This window comes from Myxocyprinus asiaticus, chromosome 6, assembly GCF_019703515.2.
Source record: "Myxocyprinus asiaticus isolate MX2 ecotype Aquarium Trade chromosome 6, UBuf_Myxa_2, whole genome shotgun sequence".
In the NCBI taxonomy this organism is placed as follows: Eukaryota; Metazoa; Chordata; class Actinopteri; order Cypriniformes; family Catostomidae; genus Myxocyprinus; species Myxocyprinus asiaticus.
This window is the reverse complement of record NC_059349.1, coordinates 9,104,988-9,128,337: the sequence shown is the minus strand read 5'-3', so window position 1 is coordinate 9,128,337 and position 23,350 is coordinate 9,104,988. Positions and strand designations below refer to the sequence as shown.

At 37.9% G+C, this 23,350-nt stretch overlaps 1 protein-coding gene across 3 annotated transcripts; it reads left to right on the top strand.

The window, feature by feature from the left end:
• Positions 1-1,431: 1,431 nt before the first annotated feature.
• Positions 1,432-23,024, top strand: LOC127442829 (guanylate-binding protein 1-like). 3 transcript variants are annotated; one of them, XM_051701044.1, is made up of 11 exons: positions 1,432-1,531; positions 1,806-1,973; positions 2,060-2,187; positions 5,703-5,812; positions 5,904-6,094; positions 8,290-8,532; positions 9,409-9,686; positions 15,704-15,916; positions 16,284-16,386; positions 17,093-17,286; positions 22,326-23,023. In XM_051701044.1, the coding sequence occupies exons 2-11, from the start codon at positions 1,946-1,948 to the stop codon at positions 22,443-22,445; spliced, it is 1,608 nt and encodes a 535-aa protein (XP_051557004.1). In that variant the 5' UTR covers positions 1,432-1,531; positions 1,806-1,945; the 3' UTR covers positions 22,446-23,023. The 3 variants fall into 3 exon arrangements, with proteins under 3 accessions (XP_051557004.1, XP_051557003.1, XP_051557002.1); XM_051701043.1 differs by having other exon boundaries at positions 1,438-1,531; positions 1,779-1,973; positions 22,326-23,024; XM_051701042.1 differs by having other exon boundaries at positions 1,439-1,531; positions 1,762-1,973; positions 22,326-23,024.
• The last annotated feature ends 326 nt before the right edge of the window (positions 23,025-23,350 follow it).

Below are 23,350 nucleotides of genomic sequence, written 5' to 3'. Positions count from 1 at the left end.
TATATATATATATATATATATATATATATATATATATATATATATATATATATATATATATATATATTATTATTATTATTATTATATATATATATATATATATATATATTATTATTTTATTTTTTTTATTTTTTTTTCATATACAAAATGCTAAGGGAATGTTTTGGGGGGATTATCACAGTCTGGAATATGTCAAGGATTAGCAACAACATTGATTTTGATGCATTATTATTTTTTGTGCAGTGTCAGATAAAAATTAAATAAAAAACTCACAGTCAGGACCTTAGAGGACAAAAATGTCTGCATCAAAAAACTGCCATAAAAATATTATTTATTTATCAGTCCTGATCATAACTACCAAATATTCCCTTTAATTTTAAATGGAAATTTTTAACCCTTTAAATGCCAGTTTGTTTACATAATGCCACTGTTGTTTTCTCAAAAGACACTCTGACATCCATACCAACACACCCACACAATTTTAGCTGCATCATTTATTCAACTCGCCTGTAGTGCTCTATAATCCAGCAAACAGAAAATAGGAAAAAAGCATTTATTTGCTCCATAGGCTAAACATGAGGAAAATGGCGCCTTTTTGTGGAAAATATTAAACATAAAAATTTTGAAGCCAGGGCTCCGGAATGAAAGCATAATATCATAGAATTCATGATTTTATGCTTTAATGGCACTGGGATCAAATATTGCAGGTTTAATGGGTTTCAATGGGGACATTTTTGTCCTTAAGGTCCTGAGTGTAACTATTTTGTGTATACAGTGTATTATAGATGTATAATAGGAACTGAGGTTGAAATATCAAAATTTCCCCAAAAATACACACCTTTGGCTAAATTTATGCCGTTGGCATTAACACAGCCAAAATGATCGAAAAAACAAAAATGAAAAAGATAAAAATGTCTCTAAGGTCGCACAAGGGTTAAAAGACATTTGGAAGGAAATTACAGCAATTTAAGGAAATAAAATGTTGGCCTGGTGAAGCACACCGTTTTTTAAGATTTTAATATTATTATTATTATTATTATTATTATTATTATTATTATTATTATTTTTACATCCAAGCTGCACAAGAAGCACAAACTCACAAAATCTGCCTGAATATGGCGTTATGTTGAGTATGTTCCACAATAACTAACTTAAATACAACAAATTAATGTTAATGGATATTATATAGGTAATTAAAACCTTAACATAGTAAAAGTTGATATTTACTAGTAACATATTTAATAGTACATAGTTAATCATGCTTTCATAACAGTGCAGATCGTTTAGGGGAAACACAGGAGCTCAGATTAACCACAGTGAGTAAAATGGGGAATTTCTATGTACTTTCACTATCATTTTGATTCTTATTGGCTGATCACATGACTGAACTTTTTGATGCCAAAAGTCCCAAATACCTCAGGTGTGATAATCGTGAGAGGCAAGCTTGAGGTCGGACACAGCTGTCTCCAGACAAACAACAGCAAACACGAAACGTTCTTTTAAGCCGAAACAAGGATTTTTTGTCCTCAAGGTAATTATTAATCATATTAAATCTGTGTTATTCAGACTGAATGTAACACATTCATGTAAGTATGCAATCTTTAGAATGTATATGTAGAATAGAAACTGAAAACATACTGTACGTATCTTGGTGTTGCTTTATTGATTGGTGTTGGGAGTTGCTTGTGAGTGCTGTTGTGTCTATGATGTAATAATAATTGTGTTTTTTTATTTTTTATGGTTTTGATGTACACAAATCAGTTTTTTGACTGTTGTAGAGATTATAGATATGGCATGTATGTCAGCTCCAGTGTGTTTCATTGAAACTGATGGTAATGGGCAGTTAAGTGTGAGAAAAGAGGCCAAAGATATTCTGGACAGCATCAGAGAGCCGGTGGTCGTGGTGTCTGTGGTGGGACTTTATCGTACGGGAAAATCTTACCTCATGAACCGCCTGGCAGGACAACAGTCAGGTGAGAGAAACACTGTGCAAAGTATTTCTCATGCCAGAAGAATAATATTCACATAATAATAATACTTATCACTGTTGTGGTCTCAGGCTTTGCTCTCGGCAGCACTATTGAGTCGAAGACCAAAGGCATCTGGATGTGGTGTGTCCCTCACCCCTCTAAAGCAGGACACACTCTGGTGCTGCTGGACACTGAGGGACTTGGTGATGTGGACAAGGTGAGGACACCTTCAGCATCAACAGAGACAGAATAGCAACACAATCTACAATACTTTCCACAGTATTATTTAATAATAATAATGAAAGTAATAGTAAATGATGATATTTTTCATTTTGGGGTGAACTTTTCCTTTGGCAGAATAAAAATTAAATAAAAAAAAAAAAAATATATATACACTATATTGCCAAAAATATTCGCTCACCCATCCGAATAATTGAATTCAGGTGTTCCAATCACTTCCATGGCCACAGGTGTATAAAATGAAGCACCTAGGCATGCAGACTGCTCCTACAAACATTTGTGAAAGAATGGGCCGCTCTCAGGAGCTCAGTGAATTCCAGCGTGGTACTGTGATAGGATGCCACCTGTGCAACAAGTCCAGTTGTGAAATTTCCTCGCTACTAAATATTCCACAGTCAACTGTCAGTGGTATTATAACAAAGTGGAAGCGATTGGGAATGACAGCAACTCAGCCACGAAGTGGTAGGCCACGTAAAATGACAGAGCGGGGTCAGCGGATGCTGAGGCGCATAGTGCGCAGAGGTCGCCAACTTTCTGCAGAGTCAATCGCTACAGACCTCCAAAGTTCATGTGGCCTTCAGATTAGCTCAAGAACAGTGCGTAGAGAGCTTCATGGAATGGGTTTCCATGGCCGAGCAGCTGCATCCAAGCCATACATCACCAAGTGCAATGCAAAGAGTCGGATGCAGTGGTGTAAAGCACGCTGCCACTGGACTCTAGAGCTGTGGAGACGTGTTCTCTGGAGAGACGAATCACGCTTCTCCACCTGGCAATCTGATGGACGAGTCTGGGTTTGGCGGTGCCAGGAGAACGGTACTTGTCTGACTGCATTGTGCCAACTGTGAAGTTTGGTGGAGGGGGGATTATGGTGTGGGGTTGTTTTTCAGGAGCTGGGTTTGGCCCCTTAGTTCCAGTGAAAGGAACTCTGAATGTTTCAGCATACCAAGAGATTTTGGACAATTCCATGCTCCCAACTTTGTGGAATTCCCATAAACATACTCCTAAACCTTGTGGAAAGCCTTCCCAGAAGAGTTGAAGCTGTTATAGCTGCAAAGGGTGGGCCGACGTCATATTAAACCCTATGGATTAAGAATGGGATGTCACTTAAGTTCATATGCGTCTAAAGGCAGATGAGCGAATACTTTTGGCAATATAGTGTAGCTTCAAGCAGCAATTACGGGGCCAAGCCTTAAAGCTATTCCCTAAGCACAATGCAAAGGGCTCTGGCGCAACAGAGTCACAATGTTTATACCAGCTGAAGTGGGTATTGAACTTGGGCTCACCCAGTCTTTTGAACTGAAGCCCAGAGCTCTTAACCACTGTGCTGCACAATTGACAAGTCTAACTGATGTCAAGAGACATTCCAGGTTGTGAGTTTACAGCTATTTCTGAGAAAATAGTTACAGCTTAGCTCTTTCCTGGACACAAACTCACAACCTTTTGACCTGTATTCCAATGTGCTAACCACTGTGCCATTCAGTTGACATTCCAAGCAGAGAGCAGCAGATTTTAAATAAATAAAATAGAATAATAATAAATACATTTAGAAATTTCTCTCTGTCATTTTCAGAAGACTTAGAATAAGAAAGCAATGATACATTAAAAATGTTGTTTAAATTGACTAAGCATTTTGACTAATATGTGGCACTGCCTTCAAACTGCTTAGTTACCCTCAGGACATGATGTTGAAGACCACTGCTAATTTTCATTCAAATAGGACAAAACTTTTAAAATATACATTACTTTTTAATAAAAATCAAAATGGTGGAAAGTTATATGTCTGATGTTGGAAAAAATTGGTTTTGTTGAAATCAGAATTTTAGGACAAACGGTAGAAAAGTTATGGCCAATTTTGTTAATAGACAATTTTGACATTTCTTGACCCATAGGTGGCGCTGTCACCAAACTTTGCATTTGACCTCAGATCATGGTCCTTATGAAGTATACCAAATTTTGTTTTGATAGGACAAAGCGTTGCCAAGATGTAGTCTCACTTCCTGTTTATGTCGACCTCGTTAAATTTGCATTGGCATAACTTCTGAATGGTAGCACAAATTAAAATGGTTAGTGGTCAGTTATGTGTAGCTCAGGCTGTAGATTATTTTGAGCCATAGTTTGGGCAAATCAGATTAAGTTTGAAGGATATGAAAAGTTTGAACTGTAAACGTCATAATCCAAGATGGCAGCCACTGTAATGGGGCAGAGTTTTAATGTAAGGGTCCATTGGAATCATCAGGAGGAGAGTAATCAGATGCAGAAATAATTTTGTTTCCAGGACAAACAGTTCAAAATATACACACAAAAGAAAAGTGCATTTCTGACATGGTGGTGGTACTATATAGTTTGTCTTAGAGAAATTTGATATGGAAGCTATTCATGCCCACCCCTATTTGAGTGCCAAATTGAATAATATTTCTATTTATAGTTCATAGGGCTGCCATAGATTCTCAGGCAGAATAATAATAATAATACTAATGGAGACAATTGGGGCTGGTCCCTTGGGGGCTTGGCTCCTAACTATAATAGAATAAAAGTATACCATAGTATTGTTGAATTCTTGATTCCAATTAGTTGAAACACGCTGAAAGGGGTTGATACATTTTCTATAACTACACAGCTAATAAACTCAGCAAAAAAATAAACGTCCATTTTTTTTTTATATCTTTGTATTTTAAAGATAATTTTGTAAAAATCCAAATAACTTTACAGATCTTTATTGTAAAGGGTTTAAACAGTGTTTTCCATGCTTGTTCAATGAACCATAAACAATTAATGAACATGCACCTGTTTAACAGTTGTTTAAGACACTAACAGCTTACAGACGGTAGGCAATTAAGGTCACAGTTATAAAAACTTAGGACACTAAAGAGACCTTTCTACTGACTCTGAAAAACACCAAAAGAAAGATGTCCAGGGTCCCTGCTCATCTGTGTGAACGTGCCTTAGGCATGCTGCATGGAGGCATGAGGACTGCAGATGTGGCCAGGGCAATAAATTGCAATATCTGTACTGAGACGTCTATGACAGCGCTACAGGGAGACAGGAAGGACAGCTGATCGTACTCGCAGAGAATCAGTCACATGTCTGTGAAACTTGTTCAGTTTATGTCTTAGTTGTTGAATATTTTTATGTTCATACAAATATTTACACATTAAGTTTGCTGAAAATTAAAGCAGTTGAAAGTGAGAGGACGCTGAGTTTAGCTGTATCACCTTGTCTTGTTCTTGTTGCAAAGTTTCAAAATAGTAACAACAACTTAATCGATGGCATGAGGAAATAGTTGTGTTTTCAAGCATTTTAGGGACATACATGTGGTATGTATGAAAAGCAGAATTATTGACTCTGGACTGTTGAATTATTGCAAACAAATGCACACCTGAGGTGTAACGAACTTGCCTCCGTCAACAGTAATTTATTCCTTACATAATATCAAGTCCTGTCTATAAAGCACTAATGTCATGCACCTACTGTAATGGTGGCTGAATGTTTCAGGGGGATGGAAAACATGACACCTGGATCTTCTGTCTGGCTCTTCTGCTCAGTAGCACTTTGGTGTACAACAGCTTAGGAGTCATAGACAATATGGCACTGGAAAAACTGCAGTATCCTTTCAACACACACTACACACATTTACTATACAATATACATTCACAAGAACAAAGTGTTATTCCTTCTGAATGCAAATGTCTATAGTTATGTGACAGAGCTGAGAGAGCACATCCGCGTGAAGTCTGTGAGAGAAGGCCAGGATGATTCTGCAGAATTCATGAGCGTTTTTCCAGCATTTGTCTGGACAGTTCGTGACTTCACTCTGGAACTAATAAGGGACAATGAACCGATCACATCTGATGAATATCTGGACGGAGCTTTAACACTCAAGACTGGTAAGGAATACTGTAACACACACACACACACACACACACACACACACACACACACACACACACACACACACTATCACTGACTCACACTCATTCACCTTTCACTCACTCCTGTAGTGCTGTAATGATGCTCTATCAATCAGACAACAATGAAAAGTAAATCTATTTGTGTGATATTATAAGTCAATAATTCAATCAATGCTCATAAAATAACTATGGCAGGTTGAGACAGACACAGTGGTTGCTGAGCATCCGCGTACGGAACACGTGATGCAAATCTCGTCATCAGCAGAGTGCGAGCACTGAACATGTGGCCCGATTTGTCTAACTGCGTGTCTTTGAACGCACAGAATGCGAATGTGCCTGGAGTTATTTGCAATAATTAGTGAGACCACATGGTGCCAACACTCACATTTGAGTGATTTGTTGTCACGAAGGAGTCATTTGTTTGTGAATCGGCTCGCGCTGTTTTTGTCATTGCACGACTACTGATTTTAATTAGTTGACTAGTCAAGCCAATTAGTTGACTAGTCGTGAAGTCATGACACCCCCATCCCCACCCCTTACCACAGGTGGGGCAGAAATTCCACTCCCCTACCCACTGAATTTTACAGTATACAATAGATAGACACTGGCGAGTTTCATATATGTAGGATGGCAAGGGAAGAATCGTTTATATTCATTAGTAAAGCGATAACTGATTGGACAATTCATTAATATTCATCAGGAAAGCGCTACCTGATTGGTCAGAGAAACTATAACCCAACCTTAAACCAACCCCTAAACCTAACCCTAACAAATCAGATAGAGCTTTGAATGAGTCTTCCCTTGCCGCCCCCCGCTGTATTTCCTACAGAAGCGTTTTTGTAAATCACGTGGAAAGCGACTAATCGACATTAGGCTAACTGTGTTGACTACATTAGTTATTGTCAAGTAGTCTGTGCAGGCCCTAGCGTGCAGCAAGCTCATCTTTTTTTTTTTTTTTTTTTTTTTCAATTTGGCATGCCCAGTTTCCAATGCACACTAGGTCCTCGTGGTGGCGTAGTGACTTGCCTCAATCCGAGTGGCGGAGGATGAATTTCAGTTGCCTCCGCGCCTAAGACCGTCAATCCACGCATTTTATCACATGGCTTGTTGAGCACATTGCCGCGTAGACCTAGCGCATGTGGAGGCTTCACGCTATTCTCTGTGGCATCCATGCACAACTCACCACGCGCCCCACCGAGAGCAAGATCCACATTATAGCGACCACTGCAAACATCCCTCCCTCATTGTTTATTTAAAATGATAGCATTTCTTTACTTTCAATTACGTCATATATTGTAGCTTACACGCCATGACCACACATAGTCAATCATTCAATTGAAACTAATTTTAATCAAATTTTCTCCATACATCACAGTGCAATAAATTGTGTTTGAAACTCAATTGCACTAGATGGAAGAAAATTCATATGAAGTACTGTAAAGTCAAAGTTCCCATCCAAAGGCAACACTAAACACTATAACGGTTACTTCAAATGAAACACTATTATCCCACAATGCAGTGCGATATTGTAATTTAGTTTTTCACAGTAATTTGTTGTGTTATGACAGAAAATAACCTAGCTTGTATTGATTTTACAGTAAAATTCTGAATACAGTATTTTATTGTAAGAAATTACTGTTAAATATTGTAAAATCCTGGCAATTTTTTACAGTTTAGATAGTAACTTATTTACAATAAGGCATACAAACACTTATTTTGCTGTTATTAACATACACAAATCTGGAAAGGCATTGGAAGGGATTGGAAAACTAACTCTCACTCTTCTCTGTCGCAATTTGACTAACTATACAACATGTCCAGAAAGTTTTGGTTTCCACATCGTCAGACCAATGCGGCGTTCTGATTGGTTGTCCCGAGTATCAGGGCATGATCACCTGCCACTGAGTTTCCCCTCCTCTGCACATGGCATCCTCGCATCCTGCGTCCTGCTGCGTCCTGAATAGAGGAACCCCAGTGTTATTGGCACATGATCACAATGTGGGGGTTATCTGTGGGCATAGCTAAGTTTCTTTCTTCTAAAATTAACATCAGGGAAAGAGGATGTTTTCATCACAACATATAAGTGTGGCTGAAGTGTCCAAATACATTTTGGACACACTTTACATTTAAAGTTGTTGGCTTTTACTTCTCATTTATTTTTTTATTTAAAGGCAGTTCACCTCAGATTGAGCAGTATAACCTGCCCCGCCGCTGTCTGCGGAATTTCTTTGCGGTGAGAAAGTGTTTTGTGTTTCCTCGGCCTGCTGGAACGAAGGAGATGAGAAGAATGGAGCAGCTGACTGAAGCAGAGCTGGATTCAGAGTTCCTGCAGGAAGCAAACATTTTCTGCAAATACATCTACGGCAGTGCAGAGTCAAAAACTGTCACGGAAGGTCGCACAGTCACTGGAACAGGTCAGAACCTGTACCTCTCGGAACATATATAAAAAAAGTAAAAACAACATACCATAGCATTTTTAAGTGGTCTATTCAGAGTATTTTGCACAAAATTTTAAATGCAGCCATGCAGTTTAATTGTTCTGTCTAACATTACATTATTGTGCTACAAATTAAGATTACTGTAAAATTGCTGTCACAAGCAACTCCTGATCACACCCTTAGTAAAAATATTCAGTTAGTGAGCCAGACAAATAGTCCATAGCAGAAAGCATTGCAAATTTCAGAAATATCTTTGACCGACAGTTGTTAATGTTAACGTTCATGAATATAATACAACTAGCATAATATTTAACTGGCAGACTAAATATTTATTTGTATGGGAAAGCACACAGAAAATGTAAAATGTGGCTCATTTGTAGCATTTTGTTTTTCATAAAACATAAACAGAAAAGGAAAATTATTACACATAATTACTCTTGATTAAAACAAACCCAAATACAACATGGTAGGATGCAAAGATCTTGAGATAATCTTTACGGAGTGACTTCACATGCTGAGCAACACGGCAACTTATACAGGATATATTATATTATTATGAGTTTTCTCTCAGTGCAATTTGACTCGGTGTGACATATTCAGTTGCAACTTTATTTCCGGAATTTTCAGTATGTTTTTATGAACTTTAGAATCTTTTTTTTTGTGTGTATCTTCTAGATGTTTTCCAATAGCATTATTAATAAACATCTAAAACAGTATCTAAAACAAAGATCTTTAAAGAATGAAACTGCAGAATTTCATGACAACCTTAGATCACTCCTCAATGAACAGATGATATAATGAACAAATAAAAGGCTGAATAACCAATAAAAAATGTGTCTTGTTTATTGGCAGTTCTGGGTAGTCTGGCTGAGTTGTATGTTCAGGCGATCCGCACAGGAAATGTTCCATGTCTGGAAAATGCAGTGGTGTCCCTGGCTCAGATCCATAATGCCCAAGCAGTAGACGAGGCCCTGCAGCTCTACAGGACTGAGATCTTCAGTTTGATCCAGATTCCAGTTGCTTCAAAACAGCTGTCTAGCATCCATGAAAGTGCAGAGAAGAAAGCCATTGAAGTTTTCATGAGCACATCCTTCAATGACACAGAGCAGATATACCAACGAGAACTTGCGGTACCTGCAAACATATCACCAATACAGAGAGAGACATTATAGAGACAATAATTATAGAGAGATAATTATAGAGACATAAATCTAGAATAAAGATTAATGGTGATTTTAGTCAAAGGTTTTCTGTGATTAGTCTCATTTATACAGTATATGCTTTCGAAAAATGAAGGAAATTGGTGTGCATGACCATGTCAGTCAACAGGTGAATGTTAACAGCCCCACCAACTTAACTCCAGGCAAAGTTAATGACCCTACAAACTTTCTTCATGATATTCTTGATTCTTCATGATCTGGTAGACAATCTTTTACCACCAACAAACCAGCTACTAGATACCAGCTTAAAGTGGTGAAGCTGGTTTTTGGATTGCAGTTGCTGTCCCAAGCGGGTCTGACAGATAAGAGTGGTCAAGCAGATTTTTGGAACATGGTGCAATTTGTTGACCAGCCCATGGCGACCTGGCTGAGCTTGTAGGTGAGCCTTGACCAGCTACCATGTACCAAAAACCAGCTTGATCCCCTAAAGCAGGTATAACCATCTGGTACACTGGTGGTCCAATATTATCCACACCTGTAAAGTCAAAGTTTATTTATCAAATGCACAACAAAACAGCATGCAGCAGTAATTGCAGGCAATGAAATGCATTATCTGAAAGCTCCAGAAAGAAAGGAGAATCATGAATCACATTTAAATTAAAAATAATCTTGAAGATAATCTAATATATATATATATATATATATATATATATATATATATATATATATATATATATATATATATATATATATATATATAGCATTTAAAGAAAACATTTAAGTTAACAGCTTTTTTTGAGCATATCAGTCTTTTATTATTTGGCTCACTCCTCTTTAACCTCGGTTCTCTTTCAAGTCGATTGCTACGATGCTGTGTCAGTAGCTAACACTATGGGAATTGTATACCATAAAGCCATTCTACAGATTCAGATGCCAGAACTAAGCTCACTAGCTAAAAGCTTAGTTAAAACATTAAACATTTTCATGTTCGGATTCACAGTGGGAAGAAAGTGCGCTTAGGTTATAAAACCTGGCAAAGATACTACAAGCAATGACACTAGCCAATCAGTGTACTGAAACATTGACATATTAACCCTCTTTCACAGCCAATGTTTGGGAAGAGAGGAAGGAAAAGTCCTGATCATAGAACCTGGCAAAGGTGTTATGGGAAGCCCAGCCTGCTTTTAATTTTAACTTAAGCCAAAGCGAGTAGCAGAACATTCTTTAAACTAAAGTATGTGTAAGCTCACCGCATCTAACAACTTAAACAGCGTTTCCATAGCCCATGTTAAAGTCCCAGACTGGGACAGTAGTTAGGCCTCAGCCGTTTGGCTCCCCTTAAGAATTTGCTTACTAAAGGATGTTTACTAGTGACAAACTACCCAAAGGGTCATGTCCTGCCGCTATGGTAGCTACATAAACTTTGAGCTTCGATTGAGAGAATCCTGCATCCAAAAGCTCTTGTAGCAACGTGCTGGGTTCTCCCATTGGAAGGAACACCTGGCACCATTTCAAGGTATAAAGCTGCCTCGTCAAGGGTGCTTTGGCTTGTAATGGTGTCAAGCACTGGTTGTGACAACCCTTGTGTGTCTCACTAGCCCTGTTCAAGGGCCAGACATGGAGTCTCCACAGCTTTGTCTGGGATACCAGATCATGCCTTGAGCCTACAAGAGCAGATCTCTCCTCAAGGGAATTCTACACGGAGGAGCATCCAGCAGCCCTACCTGCTCCGAAAACCAAGTGTGGTTGGGCCACTCCGGCGCAACCAACAGCATGGTTTCCCTGTCCTCCCAAATCTTGCACAACACTTGGTGCAGCAAGCTGACAGGAGGGAACGCAAACAGTATGTGCATTTCGCTGCCCATTTTTGAGCTAGGGCATCCACGTCAAGTGAAACTTGAGTCATGGTGAACAAAAGGCGACAGTGCTTCGTCTTCAACAGGTCCACTTCAGCTTCCCTGAATATCTTCCAAATTCTCTGAATTCTCCGAGGATACAGTCTCCACACCTCTGGTCTGACTCCCTGATGTGAGAGCAAGTTTGTCCCACAATTCAGGTGACCAGGGATGTGCATTTCATGTTTAGACAGAAGATATAGACACGGCAAACACACACTCCCTTTGCAATTTATGTATGCCACAACTGCAGTGCTGTCTGTACGAACCAGAACATGAAATCTGACATCTGCCTGAAACGCTTCCAGATCCAAGAAGACTGCAAACAGTTCTAGGCAGTCTATGTACCACATGGCTTGCTCACCTGTCCAGAAGCCGAATGCTGGATGACCTCACACAGGGCATCTCAGCCTGAGCTGGATGTGTCCGTCATGACAACTTTGTGTCTGACCACTTGGCCCAACACAATATACTTCTGACAGAATGAAGACATTCTAAAATTGCGAGCATGGCTACACTGCAGCTCGTCACAAGGAGAATTAAGTGACTGTGTCACCACAGAGGGGTGACCGCAGTCACAGCAGCCATCAACCTCAACATCCACTGGAGCTCTCGCAGCGGTAAAGGTACTCCTGGATTGAACTCTGTCAAGCATTGGGGGATAGACAATACTGCCGTTTGTCAAACAAGCCATCATGGTCTCCTAGTCGTTTCATTCCCAAGAAGGAAACTTGCCAACTAGGCAAAAAGACACTTCTTTGAAGCCCAAAAACTCCAAGTGCATAAGCTGTGCTTGCACGGCAACTCCTCATATTGTGCTAACAGCAGCCAATTGCCGAGGTAGTTCAATACACAGACAACGCTCAGCCTCAGTCTAGCCAGCGCCGCATTGACACACATTCTGTAAATATGCGAGAAGCCATGGACAGGCCAAAGGGAAGGACCTTGAACTGAAATGCAGCACACTCAAAGGTGAATCTCAAGGATGGCCTGTTGCGAGGGACTATCTGTACATGAAATTACATCTCCTACAGGTCCACCGACATGAACCAGTCAAACAGATTGACATGAGACATAATTTGTCTTTGAGTAACCATCATGAATTGAGACTGAGTGTCTGGTTCAATTGCCTCAAGTCCAAGATGGACCGCAGCCCTCCGTCTTTCTTGGCGACCAGAAAATCACAGCTGTACAAGCCTTTCTGTGCCTTGCATGCCGGCATGCCCTATTGGACCCTTGTCAAGGATAGACTGTATCTCTAGTTGTAAAATCAGCGTGTCCCGCATTGTAACAGACTGCCGGCATCGGCGGTTGTGTTTGGATATGGCATTGTTCTCCAGTTTAAATGTCTGCGATGATGCGAGCACAAAGGGGTGAGCGTCAAGCACCATCTGCCAATAGATTGGCGTGATTCTATATGGGCTTTAGAGATCGAAACTCCTGGGAGAAGTTCACATAACGTCAGCTAATGATGCAGCGTCAAAGTGACTGTCTTCAAAGGGAACCCAAAATCACTCACTCTCTTTATAATTTCTTCTCCAAGCAATTCAATTTGTTGCAATAGGCTATGGCATTGTAGGCAACATTTTCAACAGTACAGTAAAAGTGAACTTACAGGGTCAATTTCACTAAACAGTTGTGCCACTTGCGGCTGGTATTTCAGCACCTAAACCTGCATCTTATTCACTAACCACCTGCAATCTAGTTTAAGAAGGTGCAGTCAGCGCTGAAATTGTGTAGTGTCTTGAGAATTTAAATTAAGTCATTGTCATTCCTTTCTGTGCAAACATGCCTACTTTCTATGTAAATTAGGCTTATTATAGATTGCGCATCATTCACAAAAATTGCCTGCCTCAGTTTAGATCATGCTTTAACTGCCAGATGAAAGAAGATTAAAAAATGTATTTTATTTAAAAGAGATGTTTATGTTCATTTTCTATCGATCATATCAGCAATAATTCATAAAGTAATGATAAAATAAAGAAGAAGAGTGTTATAACCTGGCATACTATCCAGATGTGTGGTGTAGTCAAGCGTAGTGCTGTTTAGTCCCGGCACAGTATGTCAGATCCTGGTGGTCTGTTGCATCCTCCGCTATATAGCAGACAGAATCACCCCTCTAGATTGAAATTCACGGGCAAATTGCATTCAGCAGTGATGTTGTGGGTGCGTTTGTGCTGCTGCCTGATCTCCTATGTTGCCTAATATATATATATATATATATATATATATATATATATATATACACACTCTGGCCCTGGAATGAAATGGAATGAAGGTGTCTCAAGATGCATTTTTAAAAATTGTAGTTCTTTTAACTTGACACAGTCTGTTCAAAAAAATGAGGCAGTCCTGCATGAGATGCTGAAAAGACAGCAAGATGCAGTACAACGGTCAAAGACATCCATCCAATGCATGTTTACATAGAAAAACAATTGAAAAACTGAACAGACACACACAAAAGAACGTTTGGTGTGAACAGCCCCAAACTAGTCCATTCACGTGTCTGTGAGTGAGAGCGCATTCGTGAAAGAAGTTACGTATTTCATTTTTAATTAATTTCAAACTAGACCCTAACCTGATGTTGTACTTGAAAAACTGACTTGATCAGGTAGCAGACCTCTTACATCTCGCTAAAGGTCCCATCACAGCATCTCAGTAAGGTTGAAACTTTGGACTTTAACTTGGTGATTTAAACACACATAGCTGTGAGTCAGTCATCTGTCAATGACTTATTAGTGTTTTTGTCTGAAAGTTCCTCCTAAGGTTTTAGACAGGCTTCCAAGGGACCATTATGTCCTGTCTAATTATCAAAAACAAATTCAAGTGAGCATTAACCTAGCAAATATTTAATATAGAGTTGTCAGAATTAATGAGTTAACGCATGCGATTAATTAAAGTCTAGCGCGTAAATTTTTCTTAATCACGATTAACGCATTTACCGTTAATACAGCATAAACACTTGTGTGAAGGGCGGAACCTGTGTAATGTGACCGCACCGAGTGATTACACTGACACACACACCATAGCGACAAAGCCCCTATACCAAGTTGAGCCTACAAGCTTAGCATAAAATAGCATAATGCGGCGGTTCCATAGACATTCTAGTTGACTGTTACGCTCTCTTCTGTGATAGAGCCGTGGAGGTTATCTCAATAAATAAAAGAATCTCTGACAGCACTTCCCTGTTAGTGATAAAATGATGGAGAAAGGAGCTCTTAACACTATTCGATGTACAAAACAAGCACAGATGGGACTTGTGATAGGCTGAAAAAAAACTTGATTTCTATGTAAAACACGTTTTAATTACCACAGAAGCACACCAAATCTTAAAAATCACCAAAATGCAGAATGAGACGTTTTTGTTTGCAAACGCTTTTCATGGTGAGTTAAAAGCGGCACTCGACGCTCTGATGCGAATCATGGACTCAGCTTCACGATTGCTGTAGGAAAGTGGATAGCCACAGTCTACCGGCAGATTAATATTGTGGTGAATGACAGTTTATGGGATTTAATGCCCAATGCAATGAATATGCAACCTATGCGGGGACTAGTTCTTTCAATTAGTCAAATTTCCACTTAGACTCTGGGAAATGTTTGATGTTACTTGAATTGGTGATATTTGAGTGCATTCTCTTTATATTGTACAAGGCTTTGTTTGGAAAAATTAAATAAAGCACTATATTGCTATATATTATTTTGTTTCCTTTCCTAAGATGGAAATAAATGAATTTTGACAAGAAAAGAAGTATATATAGTGTCAAATTTCAGCACTTTTAAAATCTGTGATTAACTGCGATTAACTACAAAAAATTATGTGATTAATCACGATTAAAAATGTTAATCAACTGACAGCACTAATTTAATACTAAAAAGCCTATAGCAAGGTTTGTGTTAGTGTTGTGAATCTTGACTGGATTTTGATGGAAATTAAGCTATAGTGTGTTTTATAAAAATCTGAACAGTTTGGCCAATATGTAATATAGTATTTTTTCCATGATAACACAATTGTGTATGTTAACTGAAGAGTTATACAGTACCTTGACATGTCTAATTCCCTCTGTCTATCTTTCTTACTTTTGCTCTTTTCAGGAGAAGATTCAAAAAGTATATGAAGATTTGTGTGAACAGAATAAGGAAGCATCTGTGAGAGAGTGTCAGACAGTTCTGCTTTGTGTGTTTGAGCCACTGGAAAATGCCCTCCGTGACGGATCGTATTTGAAACCTGGAGGATACAGACAGTACAGAGACACACTTTCAAAGCTAGCCGAGGAGTACAGATCACAAACACACACACAAATAATGGTACAAAATGCAGACACTCATAAATATAAATGCACAATGATCGCTTGCATTTATTGTTTTTTCTTTATTGAAGACAGTCACTCGGAGAACATTAATGATCACTGCAGATAACATTTAAAAATACCTGCTAGATATGGACAGAGGTTAATCTAAGATCTTTGCAGAGCTGGTTCAGTACTAATCTCGAAGGTGTGGGGAAGATTGCCACATTTTTATCAACTTTGTTCTATTACTACTAATTTATAGTTAAAAGGTCATTCTTAAAATGAACAAAGTGATTGTCATAAACTAAGTAAACAAATAGACCTAAAAAAAAAAAAAAGAATTTATTTTTAGAAATTTAATAATGTGTGTGTGTTTTCTACAGAGTGAGGAGGTGTTGAGTAAATATTGGGAAGAGAAGGAGGATTCTGGAATGATCATTTTAGCTGCTGATGATTCTCTAACTGAAGCGCAACACCAGCAAGAGGGTAAAAATCATATTTACACTAAATACTTGCTTTAACGGAAATCTGATTCAGATGCACACACTGTTTGTGCACATACCAGTCTGGTTACATGCCTAAACACTGTCTAAACAACATACCTGTTAATCTTCTTTTCCTGTCTAACCTACGGTGAATAAGAAAGTACGTGTTTTTTTGAAACCTATAGTTTTATACATTAGGACATTACAAGTAATCTGGTCCATACCAGGTCCAAAACATTAGGTAAGGCTGATGATTGATTAAAAATGTTAATCAATTATAATTACATGATATGCCAGTTAATTAATGCAGTTAATGGCATATATCAATTTTTGCTTAGAAAACCCCCAAATGAAGATAGTCATTATAGAGGGAGACGAGAATCATTAAATTGGAAACATTACAATAAGTGGCTTTCGGAGTACAGGTTTTGTTTCCATATAATAGCCTATCAATGTCCACAGCATTAATTTAGCAACTATAAATCTGTCCGAGTTATAGGCCATTCACACAAGATGCGTTGTTGTATTATATCTGCGATATTATTTTAATTGTTGGTCTATGTACACATGCAGACTGACTTTTTGGCTTCTGCGTCAGCTCTCTAAGGTCCCACCACAGCACAGTATCTCAGTGAGATTGAAATGTTAGAATATAACCTGATTATTCCCACAGCTTGATTTTCTTCATTTTCTGTCTGTCTTTATAGCTGCAAGACTACAGAATGATGTCTTGGAACAGAAGCAAAAGGGTCTAGAGGAACAAAACCTGGTACAGCTTCAGATGATTAATGACATGCAAAGAACCCAAGATGAGCATGTTAAGCAGGTCACGGAGAGGATGGAGAAAGAACAGGAGAGAATGAGGCAAGACAATGATCGAGTGATGGAAGCCAAACTTAAGGTAAGAAGTGGGAACACAAGTCTGTCTGTCTATCCATGTATTTATCTAAAAAGAAAAGTACAAATTGACACAGACCCCCTAGCACCCCCTTGTGCCCCCAGTTTGAAAACTCCTGGCATAGGGCATTAGATTTTATTTGGGCTGCACAATTAATTGAAATAAAATTGAAATTGCGATATGATCTCATGCGATTATTAAATTTAATTAGTTAAATAAATAGTCTGCTTGCTTTATAGTTTATTTGCGCTGCTCTGTCCAGTCTATATTAAGTTAGAGCATTATTACAGTGTTTTCAGAGCAGTTCTGTGCTCCATCTCATCTCATGTAACAGAAGTGTTCGGTTCCGTTTGCTTACGTGCGCTAAGTGCTTTATTTACACTAAACCGGTGCATACTGTGTGAAGCAGTTTTTATTATCATCTGCGGTAGCAGCATCTGGAGCAGTCTCCGCCAGGTGCAGGTATCATAATAATGCAGAATACAAGATGGGGTATAATTCAAAGATCTTTATTAAATGATTGCTGAGCAAATAGCATTAACAGTAGCATCTGTAGAGTCCAGAAACTTGCGCTTTTCATCCATTCTCCTGTAATTTCTTTTACCTCACGAGAGAGCGTGTCACCCTTATTACACTCCCAGTGCAACAAGTGAAAGCGGAACTAATATTACCAACATTTGACAAAATGAAAAGGAAGTGAGGTACACATAATAAATCTTTATAAAATGTTTAGATACTATAATATAATGCATTTCTCAACAGAGAAATTCAGTTAACAGTGACATTGTCAAAACTGGTTATATGTAAGCTTTATGCTCAGAGCAGCTGATAAAAAGTTAAATGATCAGCATCGGATGATTAGATGAAAAGAAAATTGGAGATCGGATGTTAAAATCCTGATTGGAGCATCCCTAATATTCCAGTTGACTGAGTGGGCTGAGACCCTTTTTTTTTCACCCAATTTGAACATGAAGAAGACAGTGTTTTTCCTTTACTGTTTGTATATTTGTTTGTTTGTGAGTGAATTGAAATAAAGGTCTCAGTTTGGTTCTTTTTAAGAGAACTCAAGTGTGAAAACCCCAGTAGCCTTTTGGCAGTTGGTAAAACATTAAATTGTTTTATTGTCTATCATAATTGCAGCTCAAATCGCAGTCACAATATTTTTCTAAATAACCGCAATATGACGTCCAAATCATGCAGCCCTAGATTTTATGCGAATGTTTGCACATATCAAGCGTTTCCATTAAGTTTTTCTTAAGCACAAGTTCAAAAGTTGCATAGAAATAGTAATAAAAATAGTAATATTTTTAATTACCAAAGGGTCGAATATGTAATGGAAATGTACGTTAAAATCTAAATATTAAATGTTATAAATGTTTCAACAAGTGTCCTTTCAAATCTTCACAAGTCTGGTTCAAGTTAACTAGAAAACACCTAACCCTAACCCTAACCCTAACCCCCAACATCTAAGTCTTGAAAGAGTTCAGGTCGAGCCTCGAGCTCTTCGCCCAGAACAGCAAGCCACTCACATTTACACTTCCTCTAAGCAGGATTACATTAACTTGCAAACTACTGAAACGACTTTTGGACCGTCAAAGTGCTGGCACCTGTGTGCTTCCTTTATAAGGAACTGACAGAGATCTATCTTCTTCTAAAAATCTTAATTTGTGTCCTCCTGAAGAAAGAAAGTCATTCACATCTGGGATGACATCAGGGTAAGTGAATAATGAATAATTTTCATTTTTGGGTGAACTATTCCTTTAAAGAAATATTCCGGGTTCAATACAACTTCAGCTCAGTGTACAGCATTTGTGGCATAATGTTGATTACCACAAAGATTAATTCTGACTCATCCGTCCTGTTCTAAAAAAAAAGCAAAAACCAAAGTTACAGTGAGGCACTTACAATGGAAGTGAATGCCAAATTTCGGAGGGTTTAAAGGCAGAAATGTGAATATTACAATTTTATAAAGCACATACATTAATGATTCTGTTAAAACTTGTGTATTTTTTGTAGGGCTGCCCCCTGCCAAAGATTTTCCTAGTTGACTAGTAGGCATTAATTTAAGCCATTAGTCGACTAGTCGCACATTTATGATATTAATTACTTAAATATATATATTTTGGGGGGCATCAGAAAATGGTTTGATTTCCAGGGCTGAGAAAGACTGTTATAAGTAACATTGCTTACACTGTTCTACAATACAGAGAAATACTAAACCGTAATAATGAGCCTTTAAAATATACATTTTACAAGTGCACACATGCAGCGAGAAACAGCGACACCGGCAAAAGCGGTAATGATTCTGAATGTGTCAGAAAAACCAGCAAGGAGTCTGAACTTTTTTTTAATTTATATAGAGAAATGCACATTAGGGTTGTGCCGACAGACGATGATCTCGGGGATCAACGATGGTCAGAGTGATCGCTAATAGCTGATGCCTTTGACCATAAGACGATATTTGGCTCGTTTTCCCATGTATTAAATTATTATTAGGCTATTATTGTTATCAAATTAATATTACAAATAATTTGCCCGTAGACACACAGACGCGCTTGAAACACACTTTATTATATTATTAAGAACAGATGACAGAAAAGCCATTGTTTGTACAGAGGCATGCGTTCACATGGAACATGTGCATGTAAAAGGTTCTCACTCTTTCTTTGTTTCTGTCTTCTGAATGTTTTTTATTTTTGTTTTGCAAGAACAGTATCATCTATGAGTGCTGCAAATGAACCTCAGACATCTCAGCTCAGGAGGTGCTTTGAGTTCAGTTCGCTTTATTTCCACAGAGCAGTTCATTGTGACTACAACTCTACAGCCTAAACATCTGTGATTAAAACATAAAATAATATAAAAACACATTCACCTCGAACCATGATTTATATTTCAGTGATTATTATCATCATTATTATTATTATTTTGACATTTATAATTGTTTTTATGTCTTCATTTTTGTAAGTAATTTTCCTCCTGCATATTTAGACGGATACTTGCCTGATGGTAAATTGAAAGGTGGTTACTTATATATGTTATTTATTTTTTTATCACGTCATTATTTTAATTGCTTTTTCATTTTGTTTGGAGTGCAATTTGAATTTAGAAATATATTTGATTTTAAGTTTTTTGTTTTTTAAATTAATTGAATTTTCAATGCAAAATCACTAAAGCCAGAATATTCACCGATCACTCAGCCCAGGGGTTGCCGATGCAATTGGATATTGCTATATATATGTATATATATTTATTGTGAAGGAGGGAACAAAACAAATTTATTTACACACATGATGTATTTTCCCGGACAACGAAATACCCAACTGGTAGAGAATGCACAGATGAAGTCGGTTCTTTGCCAGAGAGATGTTGTCAACTGTTGTAAAGCCATCTTTCAAATAGTTGAACAAAACACATTTTAGTTGAACTTAATTTTTTTTCCAGTTTCATTTGAATTTTTTGTTAGTTAATAAGTTAAAAGTTTGAAATCAAGGTGTCTTGTTTTATTGTGTAGGCTTAACCCTAACCCTGCTTAATGAAAATTACCCCATAGTGTAATACCAACATCTAATACCGGTGTTTGTTGGTTTCCTATGGAGTTTTTTTTTTCTGCGACCAACCGACCAATCAAAACTTGGTCGACCAAGACTCTTCTCATCGACTAACATTTGGTCAGCTATTAGGGGGCAGCCCTAATTTTTTGAGCTGTTAATTGCACAAGCGCATAACACCTGACTCATGATGTTCATCTGGACAAGGATAGCCCAGAGTTTATTTATCTAGTGACTTAGCCTATGAGTGACTTAGTAAATTTGTATGGAATTATTAGATATTGATGTGTGCCAGCCAGATTTGGCTAAGCCTACCTGGTTAAAGACACGCTTCTATGCGTTATGGACAAAAGCTGACCTTGCCGTGCGAGTTGATAAAAGAAAACCCCAGCAACCTCCCAAGCAAATAGCATTTTCAGAGGAAAATCAGCTTACACCATGCAAGCCAATTGGCTTAACTCATTACATGTAAGCGAGCCACTTGTCTAACAGGTAACAAGTTCAAAGAACCTATCAGCCATGTATAGTTTCATGCCTGAATAACTGCATTCCATTCAAAGTCGGATGTGGGATATTCTTACTTCTTATGTCAGATCTCCGGCCATCAAGGCATTCCATTGCCCGATGCTCGGAAGATGACATGTAAGGAAACAAAACTGCAACGCTCCTGTTAAAGGTGCTGTAAGCCATTTTTAGCCAGTCTCGAATTTCCACAAGCTTAATCATTGGATTAGCTACACCCCCCTCTTTCCAAAACCCTGCACTTCAAATATACCAAATGAGCTTTGAGACAGCAGAAGAAAAAACTGTGCAAAATAGTGGCCACTGTCACAGAGACCAGTGAGATATCTCGTGACACTTTTTTCTGCATACTTTTCCATGAAGAAACCTTTAACTTAGCAGGTATTCAATTGTCAAAATGTCTCATAGCAACCAAACTGATAAACAATGCTGCAATGCTTGCTTTTTTCCTACAGGTGTATGATAAACAAAAGAGAGTATACTTTATCGTGTTTTGAACCTGTGGCTCTGCAAACATTTGCTAAAAAAATTTCATTATCATGTAATCTAGGAACTTTGAGTAATTGATGTAAATTATTTAATAAGAGTGAATGTTTATCATTGTAAATCTGGGTGGCGACATGTTTGCATGAAATCATTCACCTGCATCTTTTCACATGAGTTTCCAAGTTGGAAGTCTGACTTAAAGTGGCATTCCATTGCACTTTTCCTTGTAGGAAATTGGAAACTGGAACGCAGGATCAGGCAGAGTTTGGAATGGCATACTACCCTCCCAACAAAGCAGGGAAGCTGCACGAGCGCATAAAACCTGACTCATGATGTTCAAATGTTGGGCTACTCTTACAGCTTCTGCATACTGCATACATCATATTGTCATTTCAGTGAATGTGTGAGCAATTCCCCATTCAAAGTTAGGGCTTGGATCTGTGTCAGCTCTTCTGTTCAGTTGTGTTTGTTTCTGTTGCACTGCAGGAGAGGGAGGCTCTTCTACAGCTTGGCTTTCAGAAGGAGGCTTCACGACTGCAGATGGAGATCAACAATCTGAGATCACATAGGAGGAGCAGTGGAGGAATCTTATGCAGCATCTCCTGAAAATACAAACTAAACTTGATCTGCTCTAATTTTTTTCCTCATTTTTTTTTATGCCTTGAAGTAAAAAGAAAAGTTATTATGTTTCTATTGCTGAGCTGTACTCATTTAAATGTTTGCTGAGGTGTTCTTTTTATAGATATAACCATTTACATTTTGGCTGAGGTTTTCCTTTTTACCAATGTAGATTTCTTAGATTTGTGCATAATAAATACAAGGTGTACAGTGTCCCCAAAATGTATTTGGACACTTTTGGACAATTACATGTATTCATTCTGCAGATGCTATTATCCAAAGCGTCTTAGAAATACAGTACAACAACTGATTCATCCTAAGGAGCCAACGTGTGTCAATTAACTTATGTCAACTTATGTCAAATAAAAATGTATGACTACAAATTAGATTGCATTCTCAGAACTACATTGGCCCTTTTTGCAATTCTTTTCAACCAACTTTTCAACTGGTCTCAAGGTGATTTTTAGTGGATGAATAAAATGAAGTGAATTAAAATGGAATGATTTTCATGAAGCCATTGTTTAGTTTTTAAATAAATATTTGTATCTTTCAGTATAACTTGAAACTTGTCATGACACACAACATGTGGGGTATTTCTTTTTTTAAGTAAACAATGCTGAAAAAAACAAAACAAAAAAGAATTACTTGATTTGACTATTTGATATCCAAAATGTGCAGTGATGGGGGGTCTCCAAGAACAGGGTTGAGAACCACTGGTTTAAGTACTCAAAGCTCTTGAAAATGTTTAATATATGGCCATCTGCAGGTCAGTAGGGTAAAGCTCAACTAGTACAGCTGCTCTTTTGCATTACAACAGCTGGTTTTACGAATGGTTTTACAAAATTGATTTTAAAACCAACTAGTTACAGTATAAATGCTATATAGTTATTTTG